We start from the raw sequence: 25,746 nt of genomic DNA, 5'->3' as shown, positions 1-25,746 counted from the left end.
GTGTCAGTTGTAGCTGTCTGTGTCAGTTGTAGCAGTAACACACTGTGTCAGCTGTAGCTGTCTGTGGTGTAAATCCTTTTGTTTTACCCTCGTGTTTGGAAGAATAGCGAGACATCTCTAGGAATTTTAAGAATGTATTTTTAGTCAGATTACATTTCTGTTGGAACTAATAACCTGCTTAAAGGTAAGCTTTGCTTTGTGAAAGAAGGCTAATGCATTTGTATCCATGTGCACTACATTGGATTTAAAGGGTCTCTGCAACATACCTCTTTAGATAAACTGCTGAGTCTCACCTTGAGTTGACCCTCTACCTGGAGAGCTCTCTCTCTCTCTCTCTCTCTCTCTCTCTCTTTCTCTCCCTCCCTCCCTCCCTCCCTCCCCCTCTCTCTCTTTCAGGGTGACTTGAATCAGTAGCTGTCAAACATTCACTGTTCCAGCCACTAATGAAGCATGAAAAGCATTGGAGACAGACCTGACCAGTACATTTAGGTGTGAGCTCTAACTCGCTCTTGCAACGTATCCGAATCCAAGTCAGTTCGCTTACACAAGCCACACATTTTACAGCTGGTATGTTTTTCCTCGGCAGAACTATTGTATCATATTTTGTAGATAGATAGATGGATACTTTATTAATCCCGAGGGAGATTTAGGATGTGTACACCTGTACACCTGTGTGTAGGAATGTTCTAAATACTGTATAGCCAGAGTGTTTTATCACTGTCTCTTTGTTTTTGCCTTCTCACTCACACACACACACACACACACACACACACACTCACACACACACATACACACACACACACACAAATACATGTATGTATATATGTATATGTATGTATATATATGGGGGCAGGAAAGGCATATTTACTAATTGATATGCCCATATTGTATGAGTGAGCACACTGAACACAGCGAGAGCCATGGCAGCTACATTGCTGCTTTCTGTCCTAAGTGGTCATTTACATTTTTAAAGAAAGGAGCCCACACACACACACACGCACACACACACACACACACACACACACACACACACACACACACACACACACACACACACACACACAGCCATGTTCTTTTCATGGTAACAATGCTTCCCCAGATCTGTGCATCATCAACTCTTATGACTGAGTCACATACTGAGTCACATACTGAGTCACACACTGAGTCACACACTGAGTCACACACTGAGTCACATACTGAGTCACATACTGAGTCACACACTGAGTCACACACTGAGTCACATACTGAGTCACAAACTGAGTCACATACTGAGTCACATACTGAGTCACATACTGAGTCACACACTGAGTCACATACTGAGTCACATACTGAGTCACATACTGAGTCACACACTCATGCATTTCACTACTGTCTCCTTTACTCCTTTATCTGCATTTATTGTTTCAGAACTTTACCGCCATCTTTCAATCCACATAGCAAAACATAGCATCAGAGCAAGCATAATATTCCACCATAAGTCAATCATAAAACCTTTGCCAAATTAAAGTTATGGCAGACACACACTAGGCTGCCCAGTCCACTGAATCAATCCATGGGCTGGTGAAGCCGAGTGTTTATAAATGTGGCCCTTCTTAACGACAGGACTGAGAGTGGGTCCGCTGACCTTTCTGGATAACCAGCACATACAAGAGCGAGGAATCAAGCGTGGCACATTTTCAATTCCATCCTCTAATGTGTTATTATTTCAGCAGGAATCCATTTGCACGGAAGACGTCCATCAAAGTAACAGGCTGTAACAACTGTGCATTAAGAATTTATGTTCAGTTGTCTTGTATTTCTTTGAACTAAAGCTATGGTTTTCTCCACACGGTTGTTTAATATGATATCCACAACCCCTTGTTTTTCACCCATCTGCTGGAAGTATTTGTAGACGGGCGCAGCGAACACAGTGTTCTCTGCAGTGACTCAGTGTAATTTAGCAATAAAACATCAGTCGTGACATTTTTCCCTCACGATCTCAATCAAATTCTCTTGTCTTCAAGAACAGCAAAGATGAGTGTGGTCGCTGAAGCCTACTCAGGAGCATTTACCACTGCATTCATGCAACACTATTTATAGTGTTTCTAGCTGTTGAGAGAACATTTCATGGAAGAGAAATCTATGTGTGTGTGTGTGTGTGTCCATCTAACTCGTTTCCAGACTCTGTAATTTCCTATTTGGGGTGGAATCAGACCAACCACAGTTGGGGCCAGTGTGCCTATTAACCCTGATATGTGACTGGTGAGATTTGATGCCATTATTTTAGCCTCCGACACTGACATCCACCATGTCACAGCAACAGAGGGCATTATTATAGAGACGGAGTCGAGGAGGAACAGCTATCTAGTCCTCTACAGGAATCCCAATCTACAGAGAGAGGGAGATATGGAACTAGATAGCTGGAGAGAGAGAGAGAGAGATTGAGAGAGAGAGAGAGAGAGGGACAGAGAGAGAGAGTGAGAGAGAGGGACAGAGAGAGAGAGTGAGAGAGAGAGAGGGACAGAGAGAGAGTGAGAGAGAGAGAGGGACAGAGAGAGAGTGAGAGAGAGAGAGAGAGAGAGAGCGAGAGAGAGAGAGGGACAGAGAGAGGGACAGAAAGAGAGAGGGACAGAGAGAGTGAGAGAGAGAGAGAGAGAGGGGAACAGAGAGAGTGAGAGAGAGAGAGGGACAGAGAGAGTGAGAGAGAGTGAGAGAGACAGAGAGAGTGAGAGAGAGAGAGAGAGAGAGAGAGAGGGACAGAGAGAGAGTGAGAGAGAGAGGGACAGAGAGAGTGAGAGAGAGAGAGAGAGAGAGAGAGAGAGAGAGAGAGTGAGAGAGAGAGAGAGAGATGAATGGAGGCACAGGGAGAGTGACACATTTGCATGTGTATAGCTGCAGTTTCATGATCAAATGGAAAAGTGCACTGGGCTTGAGCTCTATACCAGCAGTGCACTGGGCTTGAGCTCTATACCAGCAGTGCACTGGGCTTGAGCTCTATACCAGCAGTGCAGTGCACTGGGCTTGAGCTCTATACCAGCAGTGCACTGGGCTTGAGCTCTATACCAGCAGTGCACTGGGCTTGAGCTCTATACCAGCAGTGCACTGGGCTTGAGCTCTACCAGCAGTGCACTGGGCTTGAGCTCTATACCAGCAGTGCACTGGGCTTGAGCTCTATACCAGCAGTGCAGTGCACTGGGCTTGAGCTCTATACCAGCAGTGCACTGGGCTTGAGCTCTATACCAGCAGTGCACTGGGCTTGAGCTCTATACCAGCAGTGCACTGGGCTTGAGCTCTACCAGCAGTGCACTGGGCTTGAGCTCTATACCAGCAGTGCACTGGGCTTGAGCTCTATACCAGCAGTGCAGTGCACTGGGCTTGAGCTCTATACCAGCAGTGCACTGGGCTTGAGCTCTATACCAGCAGTGCACTGGGCTTGTTATGCCAGGGAAGTCAGAGCTCCACGACACGACAGCAATGGCAGACATCAGCAAGACCCCATGCGGGAGTGGGTTATTATAAGTGGAAGATTCCTGGAGGGCTCTGCTTTAATTGATTCATCCAATATAACCTCTAAGAGCTCTTATCAGGGCCTAATGAGGAGAGCGATCCATTGAACTGCAGAGAAGCAAAACGACTGATTAAAGCCAAAAGCACCAGCCATTCCTTGAGTAGATTCACACTGTTTACGTCACAAACAGCCTGATCGGGTTTAACTGACCGAAAACTAACTCTTGTGGAGTACCTATAGGTGCCATTTAAAAGTAATTAGAAATATTAATGAGTGCAATTGCCGTCATGAGCTCTGCATGTCACTTATAATATTTAAGGATGCTTTCATTGCTTTTTTTGCTTCTGTGCATTATTGTGTGTGTGTGTGAGAGAGAGAGAGAGAGAGAGAGAGAGAGAGAGAGAGAGAGAGTGAGTGTGTGTGTGTGTGTGTGTGTGTGTGTGTGTGTGTGTGTGTGTGTGTGTGTGTGTGTGTGTGTGTGTGTGTGTGTGTGTGTGTGTGTGTGTGTGAATCATAAAGTAACATATCCTGTAAACCTATCCATCACTTGAACGTTTCTTTTATCATGCCATGTTTCAAAAGCATTGAAACGTTGTATTCAGTGTGTTGGCAAAAAAGGTAACACCTGTCAAATGGAATGTCACATTCTCACTTTCAAATGTATGAGTGTGGCTGCCATCAATGACTTATGGATAAGGAATTTCTGAAAGCAGTAAATGCATATTTCTAAAACAGATTAGAGGACAGTGTTTACAAAGCTGCTATCCTCTGTTCTCCCTTTCAGCATTTTGGTAATGCGAATTTGAACAACTGGCTGTCTATTTGCAATAAGCATCATCCAACATCTGCAGTCATATTTACATTTTTTTTTTTTTTAATAATAATTAGTTAATTTCCCTTTCCAAGGACGGCTACGATGACATGTCTGAAGGGTACAGCAGCAAGGCTTTGTTAATTTAATTTGCTCACCTTTAACATCTCAATAATGTTATCAACGGAGCCACTGAACTGTTCATGAAATGCACAGAAGCGCTGCCTCACTCCTTCCCTTAATCTTGATCTGTGGTGCTCTATGCATTGTTGATATAGCTCAGTAAACAACTGAGGGACACTTGATCCGCTTGCTTATGATGGTTTTGTCCTTGAACAAGATAAGTAATTCAAAGTAAAAAAAAAAAAACACAATCTTTACAAAGCTTCCAAATGCTGTCTCAATGCTGAACATTGTTTTGTCTTTAGATAAGGGCAAATCCTTGGTAATTCTTCATAATAATTAACACATCATCACTTCCTGATCTGTACTGTAACATAGTTCCATGCAGTATAAGCTCAATTTCGAAAAATACATAAAAGTGACCAACATTTACTTCTCTTTTTTTATTTACTAGGTGATCTATTTCTCAATTTTTGGCTGGATTATGAGGTTACCTGATTAGATTGAAAATACACGAGCAGTCTGTTTATGCAAGTCCAATGAAGTAATCTAACATGACTTTGAGTCCAGGTCAGTGGGGATCAAACTCTCCTTCATCTGTGCTCTGCCTGGTGCCCTGGTCACCATAATTAACAGACCACTCCCCAGAGGGCCAGCTCCACGCACGTCCCTCTTGGCATTCCGAGAGTCTTCCCTCGGAGTTAAATGATTTCCTCCAAGTTTGGCCTCAATTAAAACTTGTTTAGTCAGCTGGAAAATAACGAGTTCAGGTCAGGATTCTCTGAGGCTTTCACAGGCCCATTTGATAGAGACTGTGGACTGTGCAAGTCAGGCAGGCAGACGGGCGGCACAATCATGATCAGGGGTTCCCCTGATAGGCTGTAGATAAGGGAGTCCCTTAGTGGCCATCTCTTGAAATGGTGTATGTTCATTCATTTTAGACCTTTGAGAAATGATCATCACAATGGTGCCTTGGTTCTGATTTGAGTTCAGCCTTTTCCCCTGCATGTTGGACGTAGACATGATGACGGGTCAAGACTGTGGGACTTGGTTACTACCACTGAAAGGGCAGCTGGTATATGCTCACCTATAAATAGTTTATCTGGTGGAGAGAGGGTTTTTTTCTCAGTGACTAATGTTTGCCAACAAACACTGTGGAGATGACTTGGCCAGAGAGTGTGTTTTCAGTTGGACTTCACGAGAAGAGTAAAAGACGTACTGTACACTTGAATATGTGGTTTTTTTTAAGCTGTAAACTAGATGATGTGACTGTGTTTTTTGTGATGAAACACGTCAATGCTGGTGTTCATATGGACAAAATTACCATTTTTATAAAATACTGACATAGAATCGATCGTTTGGGATTTCTTTATGATGATGTGATGAAATGGGCATCCCACCTTCCCCAGCCCCGTGAGTGTGTATCACTTTCATTTAATGATCAAGACTCATCATTCACAGGAGTGTGACTGACCACTTTGCACGTTTTTTTTTTTGCATTTTCTTCTAAGTATGCAGCAGGTGGTGTTAGGCTTCGAGCTGGGGGTCAGGCTGCCGTGCCAATTTATGTCAGATTGCACTACGCATGCCTTTTAGTAACTCCACTTATCCATGCCGACTGAAGTCATTTCCAGTGAAACGTGGACTGGAGAGGCCAATAAGAATGGCTCTACACGTCCGTGAGCACTCCCATGCTCCGCCGACAACATGTGCTCCAAATGAAGTGGACAGAAGAGGTATTGATCCGCTCAGAACATAGCACTGTTGAAATGATGTCTTGCAGATCCATATATCACAATAGACACAATGGCACAACACATATTGTAGTATCAGACTGAAAACTGAAGTCATTTTAGAAGAGTACTGGGCAAGCCAACATAGGACTTTAAACACTGTGCATATGTTGACTGGACTTTATAATGAATGTCATGAAGATGGATGTGAAAACTCACTACTGTTTTAATGAATTGAACTAGTTGTGTAATAATTCTGTTGGGTCAATTGGGGAAAGAAGAGATCATTACATTTTCCTTGTTTAAACATTAAACGTTCCCTTTTGTGACAATTGCAATTCTTGTGTTTCCTGATGCCCATCTTAAATTATACAACAAATAATACATTTTGATTATAATGTACCTTTTAAAAAGTATTTTTTCAAATAACTGTTTTGTTGCTCTGCATGACAAGGTGTACTGGAAAATGACAAATATCTTGTCACTGTCAGTTGTCTGATACTCATATTGCAAGGGCAAGCGCAAATAGATAAAGTACATTGGTTTCTCCAACTAAAGAACACTACATAGGTTACTATCGGACAGTCCATAGTTTCTTTGTGTTTTTATGCCCTAGTGATATTCTGCCATTAACAACACCAAATATTTAGACACATGCACCTCCATGCACGGCGAATGCAGGTCAATCGTGGCCGGTCATGCACGGAGGACATAATGCAACCTATTCTTACCAGTCCTTTTTGCATTTTGCTTTCTTTAAATCTTCCTGCTTTAAATAAAGCGCGTTGCGCAATACTTTTCATGCCCATGCATACGTCCGTTAAAGAAGTCAATCGGAATCCTCGAATGTCCCATCATCATACTGCAAGAAACACCCAGGAGAGTATAGGTAGTTGGGTGGAGACGACCAGTTTAGATGGAGATTATGATTTTCAGTGTCCCTTTCGTGTCCCTGCAGTTGATGCTAAGGTGTAATTACGTCATTCTAGGTGGAAACAAAGCAGCCGTACGGTTGTTCAGCACCACAGATGCTTCAGACAGCGGACAGTTCGTTCCCACACCGAGAGTACATTTGAGGCAAAAGAACACCAGGGAATAATCCGAACCATCCGAGATTTTTCTTTTTTAATACGGTGATACACGGATAAAGGATGATCTATTTCTCATGCCGCTTGCGTGCTATGGTATGCCTATGGAGTATTTATCTCTGGAAGAACGCGTGCATTAACTTTATTATCGCATTTTTTTAGTTTCGAGACCACTGCCTAGTTTTCTCCTAGTCTTCATACGAACAACAAATGGAACTGTGGATTGGGTTAGTGTGTTTGTATCATTTTAATCTGAAAGTGAAATGTGTTGGTATGTCCAACCCACCGTTGCAGATTATTGGCAATTACGTTTAGAGTTCGTGTTTTTTCGATGTATTGATTTGTGCCCATGTAATAGGGTTCTGTATCATCAAAGACATTTCTAAAAAGAAATCGGATACAGATTATTGGCAGATTATCATTCACGTTCACATTCATTTCAATTATGGTTTTCATTTCATCTGTAGCATTATAAAATGTGTAAATATTTGCCTGTCCTGTATGGTTGATAATAATGTAACAATGTTAAAATGTAAATGTAATTCTTTTTGTATCTGTAACTACCATAGAAGTAAAACAAATGGCAGTGTTTGTACTATATGCTTTGAGACGAACAAATGGCAGTGTTTGTACTATTTGCTTTGAGACGATGGCTGCATGGACAGTGTGACTATGCATTAACATTATTAATCTAATATCATCAGTAACCATAAAAGTGGTGGATTTGTGGACATTAAGACACTAATCCCAGTTCTCTTTCCTGTAGGGCTTTGTTTTCCTTTTAAGATAAGAATCCGAGCTCAGTAAGATCAGCCATGGATGCAGTGCCGGAGTATTCCCTTTTTCTAGTGAGAATTTTGGAGGAGCTGGACACCAAGTACACCAGTGTATCTTACCAGGACCTCTGTAAGTCTCTATGTGCTCGGTTTGACCTGGTCCACCTTGCCAAGCTGCGGAGTCTGCTGTTCTACACAGCATGCCTGGACCCAAGTTTCCCTGCCACTTTGTTTCGAGACAAGATGCGATGCTCAGTGGAAGATCACCAGTCCAAAAAACTCATGGTGGCCGCTGACATTGTCACCATGTTTAACCTGATTCAGATGAATGGGGGCATTGCTAAAGACAGGTTGCCCATGGGACGCAGGCCAAAGTTCCATAAGAATCAGTCCTTCGAGTCTTGCCGCTCCGATACCGAGGTCTACAAGTATGCTGACTGCGACAAAGCGTATGAGTTCTTGGACGTCAGAGGTCATCCTATTAGCCGTAACTCCCCCGGCTCGAAATCAGACTGTAACAACTGTCAGCCGTTCATACCGACCTCCGACCCCAACTTCCTCCTGGGAGTCAACAAGGATTTGAAATGTAGAGCAGCCTCATTGGATAAGCTCCAGCACCTTCCCCAGTACTCCAGCGGCAGCCCTCCTCCATGTGAAATGCAGAGCACATATTTCCCAATGGATACAGACAGTGAGTCAACGACAGACCAGGACTCCCTGCAAATGAATACGGGGATGAAGGAAGTGTTCATATCCAACGCCGAGCCGTTCACGGTGCACTCGTGCGTGCAAAAAAGGAACATTTTCAAGGAGGACTTTCACAACCTGGTGGCCTTTTCCCCCCACGTGATTAAGAACGAGGTGAAGGCGGGCCTCAAACCCCACAGAGACCACCACAGCAGGGACTACCACAAGCCCCCCACCTTCTTCAACCACAGCTTTGAGCTGCCGTACAGCAACCCCTACTTTGAGCCAGTCAGCTCCCCAGCTCCAGAGAAGAAGAGGGTGAAGCACGAGAGCCTGGACGACCTGCAGGCGTCCACGTACTTTGGGCCGACCACGGTCTCGGAGTGCGTGAACACAAAGCGAACCACGGCAGGGAAGCAGGGCAGGCAGCCCCACTGGCCGGTCAAGAGCCTCAGTCTGAACACTGAGGAGGGGCCTGATTTCGAGAGGTCTTTTCTGAGCAGCAAGCAGCCAAAAGACAATCATCGTCATAACATCAACAGCATAGACAATGACCATAAACCATATCAGTGTGCCAAAGAGAAGTCCACTGCCTCTCCTTTAGGGTTTCCAAAGAAGTCCAATGGACCTAAAACAAAGGACATGGCCTCCATGGCTTGCGTCCCAAACGGGGATAAAAGAGATGGTGCAAAAAGGCACAAAGACAAAAGTGTAAACTGTGCGTCTTTTCAAGCTGGTAATGTCGATAGCGGACTTAGTGTTGGGACACAAACGGAACAATCGGAGCAAAGAAAGCTTAAGGACTATTCTAGCCACTGCAAATATGCTGACAGGCAGTCATTCAAGCACTCTGACGAGGATTCTGAGATCGTCAGCGATGACATCAGTGACATATTCCGCTTTCTGGATGACATGAGCGTGTGTGAATCCCTGGGTGTGGTCCAGTCATCATGCTACAACAGCAATGGTTCCCTCTCTCAGGTGACCAAGTCTGATGGCGACAGCTCACCCGAGCGGAACACCATAAAGCTGGCCAAGTCGGGGCTAAAACTGGACCGCTTGTTCCAGTCGCTGGAGAGCTCGGACGACGAGCTCAAGGCTAGCGTGTGCAAACTGGTTCTCCGGATCGGGGAGATCGAGAAGAAGCTGGAGTCCCTCTCCGGGGTGCGCGGAGAGATCTCGCAGGTCCTCTCCAAGCTCACCAAGCTAGACGAGAAGATCCAAGAGCCCGATGCTAACGGGAAGCCAGGCGAGTCAGGCCAGGCGGACCAGATGCACCTGGACGCCAACCTGTCACCGCACGTGTTCCAGTGCCACACCACCGGGCACAACGTCAAGGTGGACAGCAACCAGGAGTGGTGCTGCCCGGAGGCCGGCGGCAGCGACAGCCTGAGGGTGAAGGCGCTGAAGAAGAGCCTGTTCACCCGCCGGTCCTCGCGCTCGCTCAACGAGGAGAACAGCGCCACTGAGTCCAAAGTGGCCAGCATCACTAATTCCCCCCGGGACTGGAGGACTGTGTCATACTCCAGCCACCCCGGGGAGGAAGGGAAAGACAAGGACAGAGAGAGCAAGGACAGACACCGGAAAGCCAAAGAGGTGAGAGAACCCTCGTCAATGCTCTTATTAAAGACAATCGCAGCAATCGCACAAAGATGTGTGTACTTCAGTTGCTGAACTGTTTATTGTATTTGTGCAATTCAAGTTGTCTACTACACTGAGGTTTTTATATGACATGAATAATGACATGTCAGCCATAAGGCCGTACTGTCACGCAAGAGCACCACTAGGATGAGTATGAGACAATAGCAGAGTGCAAAGAGAGTAAGCAGTTGTACCGAGTTACCAGCAACACATGAAAAATTCTCTCAGATCTACTGAGATTATTCCGTGCCGTTCCCCTCCTGCGAGCTGTGAGACTCACAACAGGCACGGGGCACCAAGGAGCTGGGCTTGTTTGGATGCGATAGCTGGGTCACAGGCGTCATGCGGTGGAAGGGATTCAAGAAGCTGTTCTCACACCAGCTTGCGCAGACATGAGACAGATTTGGTCTGAGCGGGATGAATAAAGAGAGATGTAATGCCGTTCAAATCAGCCTAAGAACAGGTGCAGAGCATTCTGCAAGAGCTTTCATCAGCTTTCACAACCCAGGGGCTTATTTCAATCTCCCTAAAAATTAACATCCCTCTACATTCATCACTTTGAACAATGAGGCGTTAAGGTATTGTTGGTACAAAATACAAATAGTAGGTGACACAAAAAAACATCTGTTGTATTGTTGTATGTTGTGTAATACACAATTAGTCCAGTTTCAGCCAGCATCTGTGTAGTAGGCTCTATACATTTCAACTAACTCGTCGTCCGTGTTTATTATATTTAATATTTCAACTGAATGGTGGAGGCTGTCTAGCAGTCTGATCTCTTCCTTGTGCTCTGGGTTCACTTCTCTCCTGTTCCCTGAAAGAGCACGCCGTTCAACAGTGTCCCTTTTGGCAGGTAGCACACTACTTCAAGTCGTTGTTTCCTGCCAGCAGTCCCAGGGATGCCAAATGTAGATTCTACTAATTGATAAAGGTCCTGATCCAACCTGTCACACAGCGCCATCCCTAGCTTCAGAAGCACCAGGCAACGAGCGTCGGGGGGACCGTAGCCGTGTAGGCCAGTAGCCGTGTAGGCCAGCTCATTTCAAATGAATGGCATGTTGGCTTTATTCTTGTCACTCACTCTCCCTCAGGTTTTTTGCTGACTGTCAGCCAGCCAAGCCCCCCCCCCCCCCGGCCACCCCTTAATCCCCTTCTCCCCTGGCAGGAGCCTGACTGAAGATCCTGGGAGGAGGAGGACCACGCCCTCATTATTATACCATCAGTATCCATCACTGTCAGTGTGCTGCTTTTAAACATGCCAGGGAAGCATCATATGAAGAAAATAGTCCCCTGGTCTGGGAGTTCATCTCTCCCTCCTTTATAGGTTGGCGGTTTGCCCAGGAGGAAGGCAGCGATGTGTCCCTCAGTGCTCCATAGCTGAGCTGCCTGTCATTTGGGGGGATGCTTTTTCCTCCTCTCGAGTTGTTATGAGGGCCGGTTCCCTATGAATGGCACCCCTGGGACACACTACTGTGCCCCACAACAGGGATAAACTCCTAACGAAGTCATACGACATCATTTAACCAGCCCACTGAGCTAGCCTCAAGGCAAATCATATCTGTTTCATGATTCACCTCCTTTGAGTGAAAGTTGCTGTGGGGGCTCATCTGAGTCTCACCTTGCACAGATGAAGGTCAAGATGAGGGGTGCAGATGGCACTCAAAGAGAGCACACTAAGTGCAGAGAAAAAAAAGAAAAAAACACCACATTCTGTTACCAGCAGCCTCCATCCTCCTTCCACCCTCTCTTGGCCTGACCTCTTCATCGCTGTCGCTGACTGGGCCAGCGAGGCCTGGCCGAGCCGTCACAGTGCCGTGGGACTTGTTTGAGGTGTGATGACATGAGGAGGCTGTCATCCTTCGCTTGGCATTCTCCACGCCACTCTGTCCTTAGCACATGCTGTTCTCTGGAAATGGCAATGCAAACTGTCCTTCAAGCAGAGCCAAGATTGCTACAGCACCAGGCAAAGCTATGGCAATCAACAGATAAGCCTGATTGGCCAGAGCTTTATTTGGAGCTCATCCAGTTACACAGGCACCTACATCCTCAAAGTAAAATCCTGAGCCTTGTTAGTCTATGGGGTGCATGTACTGATATGCATGTGCAAGAAAATAATGCGATCAGATGTACAAGTACTACAGACCATGTTTAACTGCAGGGGGGAAAGGGTGTTTTCACTCTGACTTTGCTTTGGGTAAACTGTGGTAAACTGGTGCTGAGGAATCACTAAAGGTGCAATTCAATCAAAAAAGGCATTTTTAGCTGTTCATTGCTATGCAAAGCTTCCCTGTGAAGCCACACATCGATCAGTTCCTCGAACCGAACATTTTTGTGAGCAGTGCTGCACCCACATCCCATTATCTGAAGTGAAAAATCACCCCCTCTTCTCAAAGCACTTTGTTTTTGCAGGATTCCAGAGGTGGAATGTACCTTTGAATTCCGAAGGCTAGGCGTTCCTTATTGGGAAGCTGGTACTCACCCAAATTACTAGGCAACTTCACAGAGTTAAGAAATCAATAGCATCAATGCAGTGTGCTGCGGTTGGTGCTTTGTCCCAGCCATTGATCTTTGGCAAGAGAGGGGTAACTATGCATGTCAAAGAATGTGCTAATCCCTGGGTGCGTGGGTGTTGCTGGGGCTGCAGGGAGAGTGGCCACAGCCTCAGCTTAGAGCGGCGGCTCGTCCTGGTGCTGCCGCTTCTCTGCTGTTCTGTGTGTGTAAACATGCTGTTTTTTTAATTTGCACCTTTTGGTCCGACAGGTGCCGTTGAAGGACAGAGTGACCTTGCAAAGACAGCTCTGTTATTTCCACCAGAGTGGAATTTGGTCCACGGAGAGAGACATGCTTAACTGACACCTGGTGAACTGCCTTTGGTTTACTGTCTATTGTCTTGACCTGATTTACACAACCAAGCTTCTAGTCAGGTTTTCATTTATGAATGTTGATGTTGTTTTGCGTAGGGTTGGCAGCTTATGCAATACCTCAATTGTAGTATTGTAGTGTGGGTTGTCACATAGGCACTGTTGGCATTGTCTCCTTGGACGCCTGTCAAGCCTCATTGTTATGGCAACAAAACAAGAGATGGTGGTGCTAGAATTACCAGTGGAAGAACACATGTAACTTATTTGGACTGCTGGCGTAATGGATGGTTTGAGGTTTTCCGGCTTCTATGTGAACATAGACAGATTCTATGTAAATGTGAATGTAGGATGTTCTTAAACAGCAGCGTACAGCTGGGCCACAGGACCTTGTCAGCATATCAGACTCAGCTGAAGAGAACAGGCCAGAGCAGCTGGGATAACCACGCTGGGAGATGGGATGCTTAACAAGGCATTAGCGTGTTTGCAGAAATTATTTTGGTCTCGTTTACACAGCAGAAAGCTTGAGCCCCTTTACCATCCTAGAACACAGTATTTGTGATATATCTGTATCTGGGGCTTATTGCTACCCACGGGAGAGTGGCAAGATGCTTCTCTGGTGATTAAACCCTACACATTGTTTGTAAGGTAAAAAGAAATCACCCACCCATGGACTGCAAAGAATACAAAAACACTTTGGAATAGGCAGTCATAAATTCAAAGGATTCTAACTCAGAATGAAAGTACTGACTGCTGGTTTTTCTTTAAAGGCCATATGATCTGGATTTCAGAATCACTTCTGACAGAGATTTTTCAACCATAATGAACTGTTGCAAACCATCAAACACGCCACTGAACATCAGTGAACCCTACATAATCCCACAAGACACTGATCTTTTCCCCTTTTGACCCCCATAGACGGACCGCCAGTATGAGATTCAATCAGCTCACCGTTCCTCCAAACCTCCAAAAGACTCCTACCTGGTAGAGCAGGTGTTCAGCCCCCACCACTTCTCCCCCTCGGTCAAGTCCCACAAGGGCAGCCCGCTCTACACAGACCTGAGGCTGACCCACCTGTCGGAGGCCAAGCGCTCTCAGCCCTCCTGGACCATAGAGGAGTACAAGCGCAACTCAGGAGAGAAGGGCAAGCTGGCCGCACTAGACCTGCAGGTGAGTCCCACCCCCATCTCCCTGTTATCCCCCCACCTCTCTGTTATCCCCCCTGTTGACCTATACTGTACGTATCTGAAATGTAAGTGGAGCAGTTTGATTTCATTTAGATCGGTAAGTCTGACATGACGTGTAGTGACACTGCAGTCTTCAGCAGATTTCTACGTGGCTGAACATTGTGTATTGACACATCCAGATTAGCTATTGTAAACATGCCCCAGGTTATATCACATTTTAGCACAACTAGAACAACATTTGATGTGTGTGCTCCCTCTGGTTTTCATCTCTCTCATTACTGACCAAAAACAATATCATATTATGACAACGTTTGCCTGTTTCTGTAATGTCTAGAATCTTCTGCTGTTGTTTATGGAGATTACCCTTTGCTATAGGCCTCTGCCCCAGGGCCTCTGGTTGTGTGTATGTATAGAAAAGGAGAAGTCCAAATCAGTCGAACAATGGTATATTTATGTCTGAAATGCAAGCCTTTGTTTGTGTTGAGGGGATTTGATGAGGTCCTGGAAATAGACCCTCTCCTATGTACTGTATATGCCCCAGTCACATCAGTGGGGTCAGTCTTATTCAAAAGGCCAGAGCTTCCTTGGCCCTGCAAAATTCACTTTCTGTATTTTTTACTGTAACCTGACAATGTGAAAGTTTCAGTGGATTGCATGAGATTGCGAATGAGCAGACCAATACAGCTGTGTCTAGCCTTGAGAAAGATAGGGCCCCTGTCAGTCATCAAGGTCTGCCTCAGACAGTGGAAATGTGAGAAGCAGGAAGTCAGACTCAAAACTGTGTTATAGCAAAGAGTTATGAAGGGAGGGAACCACCAGAGGCTCCACAGTATAAAAGTAACACATACTTGATCTATGCAATTCAGTTGTTCTTTTGAAAGATTTAGGACATGCAGAGATTTTTTAGCATATTGTGAATTCTTCTTCTCATTTAGCCTACCCAGACTCAGCACCGGAACAAATCGAATCGGTGGGCATTAAGGTTACCAAACTGCTGTCGGCCAACTTACTCTATAATGTTAATGCTTAATAATACAAGTCTGCGTCAACAACCAACACACCAACCCAGTTCCAATTTCAAAACATGCTGAATAGTCTCTCTCTTTCACACACACACACACACACACACACACACACACACACACACACACACACACACACACACACACACACACACTGCACTGTGCACCCTCACTGCACTTCATGTAGCCTATGTGCAAGCCTCGTCTTTCTAGTTGAACCAACTGGGCCTTTCTTTTGAGGAGCATTGTGTGTCTGTGGTCCGAAAATACATTTCTCAGAGTGGAGAATGAATTCTTGCACATTGCTGTGGAGACGCCAAATGTTAAAGCATGTTTGGAGGCGGTCAGTATCAGCATTCGGATCAAATGTGTGTGGTCCCCCTCAATTGGCTGTGATAGTTTTCGTGACCTGAAAAACGGTTTAGCAACTTAGTACTCCGTCTCAATTATAGACAATCGTGACGGGTCCATAATATGCTTCACAGCCTTTACATCAAGAAATGTATCACTTTCTGGGTTCAGTGTAACACGTGCACTAGAGCCAACTGTGAGTTGTGCTCGTGAATCTGTAACCTTTGAATCTGCTATCCATCTCTCCAAGCACCGAATCAGGTGTAGTACAAACTGCACTTTTAATATGATAGATAAAAAAATGATTAATAAAACGCCAGATTTGGCTTAACTCATTTGAGGGGGCATGCCACCGTCCCTGAGCGTACCTGTTACGGGACTGAAATAATAAAAGGCTGAGACTTGACCATACAGTATACTATACAGTACTTGGACTTATTTGTATCACTCTTCGGAAATTGAATGATGAAACCAATTGCATAGCAATTCCACTGAACACATTTCTACTGTAAGCATTATTAATCTTCTCCCTCTGAGAGCTTATCATGTACAGTGTGATTGCTTTGGCACAGCTGTCACCTCCTGTGCATGCTCCATTCTCTCTTTAACACTTGCACTCTTTATCTGATCACCCAAAATAGACACCAAGCTGATTGCAATTAATTAGCCTGCAAACCACTACATTTGTTTACCTGAAAACAGAAAAGCCTCCCCTGCGCATGCTTAAAGCTGCCCTGAATGATCGCTTATCTCTCTTCTAAAATGGATTACAGACAGGGCAACTGGACTGACTTGAGCCAGTGCACGGCTCCTTTCCTGTTGGCCTGATGCAGAGGGTGGGTTTATCGCTTCTCTGCATCTCTGGCTGAAACGAAAGGATGTGCTGCATTAGTACAAGGCCGCAGAAATGGAGTGTTTGATAGGTGAAGTGATTTTAATGTGCTCAAAGGCCATGCTTGTTTACAGCAGCTGTGCCACTTTGCTTTGTTTTCGTGGAGCACGAGGCTTTGAACTTCATAGCAGCGAATGTGGCATTTACAGTTTGCATGCACTAACCCCCCCCCCCATATCATCCAAACACATTACGAGGAATGTTTCAAAATTCTTGACTCTCCCAATTTGAAACCCAAACCAAACCATAATTTTGGGGCTAGTGTCGATGGTCCAACTGCACTTCCTATGTGGCAAACACCTATTTCTATGTTGAAGCAAGAACATGTAGTGTCTAGCTTGTCAAATAATGTCAATACTGTTTTCTCACGATCACGAGAATATACAGTCCAAAAAAACAAGCTTCAGTTCATCAGCGTCCAGACAATGGTTCAGCCTCGGAGACACTTGAGGCTCTCTTCATAACAGACATGGCAGGGACATGTTCAATATGGAGGGCTCTTCATCACTCTCAAGCGCATTGATATCTCATTACGATATGATCAAGTGTGAGGGGCTCTGAGAGGGGAGAATAGAATTGACCTTTGTTCCACATCGCACCAAATACATAAATTACTGTAATCACAGTGCAGACACACAGTTAATGCTCCCTGCTTGCCCACGACCATTCCTCATGGTGACAAACACAGGGCTGTTTGGGATATTTATTACGCCCTGGCCTGCAAACATTCTCCTCTTCTTCATACTGGCATCAAGCCACTATGCTTCAAGCAGGAAAAATGCTAGTGTTTAAGGTCAAATCTGGACACAGCAATACTATGTACTTTTAAACGGAACCATTCCCTTCATGTACTCCCATGACTATAGTTCCGGTTCTTATAGTTCTTTATCACCTGTGCATAAAGGTATTTGCCATAGAGTAGTCCATGTAAATCGGTGGTATCACCAACTGGAACTGTTATCACTTTACTGTTTTACCTTTGCAAGTGTGTATAACCTTGTGCTTGAAGTAGTAGATTTATATTTGAATGTATTCTTGCGATATATCATTATATGAGTGGTGAAATACTGTATTAGCAAAGGACACAACATATTAGTGTTTCTCAGTAACCCAGCAAGGACTTTTAATGTCCTTGTTCTCAACCCTGTTGTGGCTTAACAGGTCTTAAAAGAGGTTTTATCTCCACTAAATGCAGAATTTTTTATCACACCATCAGTGACCGTTATGCATTTTTAACATCTTGCTTGAAGCCCATTAGGACTGATTCTGCCACCTTGACATTAAAGTACTATTAATTAAATGCTATGGGGGAGCTTATTCCAAGAACATACAGGAAGAAAAACACCAATTCTGTTCAAAGACATTCGACACTGACAATCAGTGCAGTGACACCCCCTCCCTCTCAGAATTGTATCTTAGCATGGTGCTCAGAGTCCAGCGGAAGATAATAAATTCAGGCCAAGTGAGAGATTTAGTGTCCAGGCTGCACACGCCTGCCGCTGTCCGTGGGAAATGGACGTCCACAAGGACATGGCTTATGCTGAAGATCGATGGTGTCTGCAGACCAGTGTTTTTTATACCACAGTTGGTCTTTAGATGATAAGACTGGCTCACACCAGCAGGCTAACAGCTGTCAGAAAGCAGCTTGCTGTTCCCTGTGTAAAGCTCCAGAACCTCATGCGGTTTGCTGTGCCCAACTGACGCATCCCGTCCAGAGTCTAACAAAGGACGGACACGCAGAGAATAGTCCTGAAGTCCACACCTCAGTGATTTTGCTGCTGGACTGTCTCTCTCTCTTTCTCTCTGTCTCTCTCTCTCTCTCTCTTTCTCTCTGTCTCTCTCTCTTTCTCTCTGTCTCTCTCTCTTTTTCTCCCTCTCTCCCTCTCTCTTTCTCTCTCTCTCTCTCTGAGAATGTATTCCTCTCCCCCTCCCTTGTTTAGGACTGAATTGAATATCAATTAAAATGGCAGTGTGCACTTGCTGAAAATCCCATTCAAGTCAAATGTGTCGCTTCAGCACTCTGTGCTCTGACTATTTTTAGGAGTAGACAAGAGTTCCATTCATCTTTGCCCTGTGTCTCATTTCACACTCTGGAACACATCAGTGACAACAGCATACACACACACACACACACACACACACACACACACACACACACACACACACTCAAACCCTGTCCTGCCTCTGCCCCCAGACCCAGGAATCCCTGAATCCCAACAACCTTGAGTACTGGATGGAGGATATCTACACGCCGGGCTATGATTCGCTGCTGAAGCGCAAAGAGGCGGAGTTCAGGAGGGCTAAGGCGTGCAAGATTGGAGCGCTCATTGCAGCCGCCGCCTGCACTGTGATCCTGGTCATAGTCGTCCCCATTTGCACAATGAAGACCTAAGGTTGTGTTGTTCTTTGAGGTAGTCGTGATGTAGGTCTGCAGTGCCAGCTATGTTAGTAATCAGTGGATATAGAAATGTTGACAGGAATATGTGTAACATTTTAATATTATCAGAAGATACATATTTAATGCATTTTTATTTATTGTTATCAATATTTATGGATAATTACTTAGATTATGAACATTTATGTGGTTCAGAGATTGTAAACTTGTTTTTTTTAGGCAAGACTTATTGTACTCTATTGCAGTTAGTATAGAACACATTTTCTTTACAATTTATGACTAAACTGCAATTAACAGCAGAGGAATGCGTTTTGTTTTTGAAAGCGTAGGATATTTTTATTTTGATATTTCCAAAAGCCTTTTTTTGCTGAGAATTATTTTTGTGAATAAACCTATAGTGTAATGAAATGGATCAAAAGGTTTTATCTGACAAATCAAGAAAGTTTTACTGGGTTTGTGCAATGCATTTATTTCCATTGTATGTACTGGAGCTAGTACATAGTATATGGCAGGCTTGTAGATTGATCAAGAGATGACCTGAATGTATGGAAAGCCATTGTGTATTATAACAGGGATTTAAAGACATCCCTCATTCTGATCACTATTGTAAATGTACTGAAGTGTGTTTCTCTCTCATCATTTATATTGTATTCTTTAATCCAAATAGTTGACAGCACAATGCTGCTTCTCTGGAGCAGGATCATTATTTGCCTAGTTCATTCAAAATTACTTATAAATACTTGAAACTCCTCTCTACTGTCACAGCCCACTGGGATGTGGTGTCTTAACTGTGCCGAATGCCTTTCGGGATATTAAAACAAACAAACAAAAAGAGGAAACTCTCTGCCACTCTCTCTGCTCCACGATCGTTTATCGTGTAGCCTACTCTATATCGAGGGGCCTTAGCACAGCTGAATGAAAACTGACAATTGGTCAGAAAATGCCAGCCCAATACATATCCCTTGGCCCAGACACTTGCGTGACTGAGATGGGCACAGACAACGCACACGGCGTAACAGGGATATGGTAGAGATTTAACTGTTAGCTTGTCATGGAGCCGAGTGCCAATCAACAATCCATTCACCATTTGGCGCTGCTTTTGGGCACTGAGCGTTACCGTGGGGATGGAATGGGCCAACTCAGGCCAATTGTGTTGTGTTTGTATTTCGACAGCTTGGTTGACCAGTCCAGAATGTTTGCTTGTTGCCTTCAACACAGGAACTGTGAGCCGTAGCACACTGTAGGATTTTGTAAATACTTTCAGGATACAAGCGCATTATGTGAAGGTGTAACTGGAATATTAAAAACAATAAACAATTACTGTTCTGACTGTTCAGTGTGTGACTACATTGGCTTCCCGTGACTCTTTTCAGTGTTTCCACCATTTTGTGTGAGTTTGCTCAGCACCATGCCTGTGTGTGTGTGTGTGTGTGTGTGTGTGTGTGTGTGTGTGTGTGTCTGTGTGTGTGTGTGGATCAGGTGGACAGATTGCAGCCGCATCCCACAGTGGAAACAGTCTAGAGCAGGAAGGGAAGAAAAGAGACTAAATGAGTGGACAGAGCCAGGTTGTCTTATGTGTATATGTAATTATAGGTTATGAGTGGACAGAGCTAGGTTGTCGTATGTGTATATGTAATTATAGGTTATGAGTGGACAGAGCTAGGTTGTCGTATGTGTATATGTAATTATAGGTTATGAGTGGACAGAGCCAGGTTGTCGTATGTGTATATGTAATTATAGGTTATGAGTGGACAGAGCCAGGTTGTCGTATGTGTATATGTAATTATAGGTTATGAGTGGACAGAGCTAGGGTGTCTTATGTGTATATGTAATTATAGGTTATGAGTGGACAGAGCCAGGTTGCCTGATGTGTATATGTAATTATAGGTTATGGCGAGGAGGAACAATGAACAATCATAGCCATCATCATCTGCATGCAAAAGTTCTACAAAATGGGAGAGAACAGAGACAGGTTTTAAAAAGGTTAAGTAAACAGAATCTCAGTAATAAACACAAAAATATTACACATGCACATCTCAGTGTTTGAACAATGCACTGCCTAATTTTCTAAACATCAGTCGCATTATACTATAGCATGCCACTGGGTGACCCTAGGCTCAACTGGTCATATTGGCATGTGCCAATGATGATGCAGGTGTGTAATCAGAAGAAGGAAACCCTACTTAGTTGCCCAAGGTTGGTGAATGACAGTTGCCAGCCAGATATGAGTGATATTTACAACTTCACTAAGTAGGCCAGTTTGCTTGACCCAGACTACGGGATGCAGAAGGAACTGGGTTTTAAATTTGGGGCAAAATGCTCAGCTGCTTATCAAGAACATGGATTAAATAGTGAACGCACACATCCCTCAAAACCCGACAACACATTCCAAGTCCTCATTATGTCATGCTGGAAAAGTGAAGTTTGGAAGACTTTGATAGACCTTGGGGAAAATGTCACTCCTTTATAACCTTGCCATCCACCTAATTGGACTTGTTGGTGTTCAGTAGGCTCGCATAGTCTCTGAACTGTGCGAGAGCAACCGAGCTAATAAGAAAATACTGGCTTGTTCAGGCATCGCGATGCACACTGTTATTACTGAGCAGCTGGGGAGTGCAGACATGAACAATTCAGCAATCTGGAGCAGCGCTCGCTGGCAAGTCTGCACTAATAATAGAGAGGAAACAGAGATGTGTGCGTTCTCGTCATAGTACACGCTTTCAGTGGCTAACAAATATGTCAGCATTGACAATCTGTGACATTGCTAAATCGTCTCCTGTAGAACGTGTGAGCAACATTTTTGTTGTGACTCACGTGACTAAGAATGTTTGTTAGATGAAATGGATGCTACAGTGCGAATGTAAGGCTGGAAAACTACAGCTGTTCAATGCTTTCACTCACTGAGAGGCTGAGGGGGTAAAGGCTCGGAATGCAGCTATACCAAACCTAAAGCAGTTATTCACAACGAAACCACATTAACATACTAGAAAAGAACCAACCAGTGAGTGCATATACATGCTGCCTACCTTCTCAGTTCATGTTTATTGTCCTCAGACTTATCCTGTCAAATCCAGACTGGCTTCCCATCACCAAAAATCAGAAGTTCACTTTTGTTTTAAATCACAGGATGACCTTTTCAAGCTGTTATGCCCCATCTTGGGGTGGCTAAGACACAACATGAAAGGGACTAATCTTCCCAATCGGTCTTAAGCAGCCACCGAAACAGATGTTTGAGATTTAACCAGTGCAGTATTTATTTAAAAGGTTATTTGCTCCGCGGGGTTAAAAATGTTTTACTTCAGAGTGGGCTAAGGCCAAAATAACAAACAAACAAATGTATTTAAGGAAACATAACCAAGATAACCTAATCAAAATCAACAAACCTTACCTCCCTGTCTAACACACACAGTCAGGGATGGATTACCGAACGGTAACAGGGGCCCCTAAGCCAGAGCCTCTGCATGAAGTCGCTGTTATGTATCTCTTATATGTGGTTGAAAGAGGTGTATTTTATGTATTTGCTGTTGGCTTTAACCTGCGCTGTCAGGGGCACAGCTATAGACAGTACAGTTGCACTGGGGCCCGTGGGCAGAGCGGGCCCACCCACGATGCATTTCTCAGAAGTGCTTGTCTCTCAGCGCCGCTAAGTAAACACGCCTGTGGTCGAAGGTGAATTATAATACATGTAGAAGAGTACCTTATGCTATATATCCCCTCGAAATGGCAAACCTATCTCTGTCATGGTTTTCATTATTTTGGGGGAGGGAAATAGCCAGTAGCAATCTATAACACAATTATATACGTATCCTACATAAACTATGGAAACTATTAAAAAAACTATTCAATTAAATTAACAATTTCTTATTTTCTTTGGTATTTTTGTCATATACAGATATGCAATGATGATTGCTGGGTAATATATATCTGGTTGTCCAATGTCAAGTCTCTATTTGATAATGTGACGAGACGACGTGCTATAGCTAGTTTAGGCGCAAAATCTGAACGTCAAGACTGACAGGCTGACTGAGCATAGCCAAAGGCACAGCACACCTGCAAGCCAAACGATGCCTTTCAAACATAAAAGTGGTGTTGCATGAGATGCTTTTTCAATGGACAGGATAGCCAGCCCATTCAGAGTCTCCTGCTCCATGCTGCCCCTCATGTAGGTCTTAATGAGTTTCAATTTGGAAAAGGATCACTCGGCTGTTATAATAATAATAATAATACTTTATTTTGATATAGCGCTTTTCTAAATACTCAAAGACGCTTTACAGGGCAAAGACAAACAAAACAATACAACAACAAACAAAACTAAAATATAGGAAGACAGAGGATCAAACAAAACAAACAAACAGAACATTTTAGAAAAAAAGCTGTGCGAAATGAGTCATGTAGTGGAGGGTAGGGAGCAGGGGGGGGCAGGAGTTAGCAGGTGAAGGCAAGTTTAAAGAGGTGAGTTTTGAGAGTTTGTTTGAATGATGATAGGGTGGGAGCCTGACGGATGTGGATGGGGAGGGCGTTCCAGAGGGAGGGTGCAGCAACTGAGAAGGCCCTGTCACCCCAGGTCCGGCGCTTAGTCCTGATGGTCTTCAAAGTGTTTGTGCCGGCGGACCTGAGGCAACGGGCTGGGGCGTGGAGGGGGAGGAGGTCTGAAAGGTAGGGAGGGGCCAGGTTGTGAAGGGCTTTGTAGGTGGAGAAGTATGTAATTTGTGACGGATTGGATAGGGTTCATAGAGGTTATGGAGATTGAGGTGGGACTTGAGTTGTGAGCCAACAGCTCTCTCAAGGACTTTTGACAGGTAGGGGAGGTTGGAGATGGGCCGGTAGTGGTCTTCATGCTGTAGACTATTGAGGAGAGGTCCGTTTCAGTGATTGAACTGAAGGATGAGAGTGAGTGGCTTGGAAATAGGGGAGGGTCATGTTGAGGGCTGGGGGGGGGGGGGGGGGTGGTAGTGGGGAGGGAGGGGGCAGCTAGCTGGTTGTGAATTGCGATGATTTTGTCATTGAAGAAGGATAGAAATTAGTTGCATTTGCTGGTGGTGAAGGAGGTGGAGATGGTGTCCATGGGCTTGAGGAGTTTGTTGATGGTGGAGAAAAGCGTTCTGGGGTTGTTGGAGCCAGATTGGATGATGGAGGAGTAGTGAGAGGAGCGAGCGGTGTTGAGGGCATCTTTATATTGTTGCTGGTGGAGTTTGAGGGCGTCAAGGTGAACAGTGAGTCCAGTTTTTTTGGCCAGGCGTTACAGTTGACGGCCATGCCCTTTGAGGTGGCGAAGTTGGTCAGTGTACCAGGGGGCGGGGGTGGTTGAAGGAGATGAGTTTAGATTTTTTGGGGGGCGATGACGTCAAGACAGGAGGAGAGTGCATCATTATAGTAATTGACCAGGGCAGTAGGGTAGACAGTCGAAATTGGCGCAGAGGCAGAGGCAGAGATGGTGGCCGACAAGGCAGAGGAGAGCGAGGGGAGGTTGATGGACTTGATGTTCCGGAATATTATGGTGCGATTCTGCTTAACGTGGGGATGTCTATGTCCAAGGTGATAGCCAGGTGGTCAGAGATGGTGAGGTCGATGCTAGTTAGATTGCTGATGGTAATGCCGGCGGTGCAGACCAGGTCAAGTGTGTGTCCTCTTTTATGGGTGGGAAAGTCGACATGTTGGGTGATGTTGAAAAAGTTCAAAATGTCCAGGAGTTCTGTAGAGGTTGTGGAGTCAGGTGAGTCTACATGTATATTGAAGTCACTGAATAGCAGAATGGATGGAGAGATGGCGCAGAGTTGTGTGAGAAATTCAGACAGATCAGAGGGGAAAGCAGGGCTGTTGCCTCTGTCACATGTCAGAAGCAATAGCAGGGCAGTGTACACCTCAGCGAAGGTGAAAGTTACGGAGTGATAATCCACAATCAGCATCTTGGCAAGTTGGGAGTATGAGGACAGCAGAACGATATCTGATAACCACTACAACAGGGACATAGCAATAACATCTCCTGCACAGCTGCTGTCATTCAAGCTACCGTGCCCCTATTTGAGAGGTTGTTATAATGTTGTTTTACATGTCCAGGCCCACGGGCCCATGGTTTCATAATCCGTCCATGCACACAGTTGAAAACAAGGTCAAAAGAAATGGCAGCCTATTCCTACAACCTCCTAGCGCTACACAAAGCCATCTGCATGGCAGAAGCTACAGGTGGTTACGCTAGGTACAGGTGTGACTCCCCTGGGCCACAGCAGCGCCATCTAGGCTCCTTATGTTGTGGACCGACAACGCCCAGGGTCCAATCATTTGCAAGCCGGCGGTTGTTCCTCCAATCAACGCCTCATACTTGCACACTCTAATTAACACGCACACACGCATTCACACCTGATACACCTCATGCAGATTCCACACTGAGGAAGGAAACACTCTGGTTTCACAACAACAACATACGACCACAGTCGTAACAAGCATTGTTAACTGCCACAATAATTGTGATGGCGACACAATCACTTAGTGAGGCAAGAGCACCTAGACATCACAGGGTGGAATGTTATATTGTAAATATTGTAGAAAACGCAATTAATCTGACTCCATTACATTTTGAAATGACCTCCAATATTACCAAGCAGTATATAGGCTAGTTGACGTAATGGCAGAGCAGACCCTTGGAGTTATATGAATGGTTAATGAATGAACAATTTGGTTTTATGTGCCACAGTTAT

The 25,746-nt window shown here is 44.7% G+C and overlaps 1 protein-coding gene across 2 annotated transcripts; it reads left to right on the top strand.

The window, feature by feature from the left end:
• The first annotated feature begins 6,502 nt into the window (after window positions 1–6,502).
• Window positions 6,503–20,398, top strand: minar1 (membrane integral NOTCH2 associated receptor 1). Of its 2 annotated transcripts, none has more exons than XM_031569726.1 (4): window positions 6,503–7,338; window positions 8,009–10,301; window positions 14,123–14,374; window positions 18,851–20,398. In XM_031569726.1, exons 2-4 carry the CDS (start codon window positions 8,058–8,060, stop codon window positions 19,046–19,048), a joined length of 2,694 nt encoding a protein of 897 aa, XP_031425586.1. In that variant the 5' UTR covers window positions 6,503–7,338; window positions 8,009–8,057; the 3' UTR covers window positions 19,049–20,398. The 2 variants fall into 2 exon arrangements, with proteins under 2 accessions (XP_031425586.1, XP_012672706.2); XM_012817252.2 differs by having other exon boundaries at window positions 6,503–7,469.
• Window positions 20,399–25,746: the final 5,348 nt, after the last annotated feature.

Source organism: Clupea harengus, chromosome 6 (genome assembly GCF_900700415.2).
Source record: "Clupea harengus chromosome 6, Ch_v2.0.2, whole genome shotgun sequence".
NCBI lineage: Eukaryota > Metazoa > Chordata > Actinopteri > Clupeiformes > Clupeidae > Clupea > Clupea harengus.
Note: the sequence above shows the minus strand (reverse complement) of the source record. Positions and strands in the feature narration are given on the sequence as shown.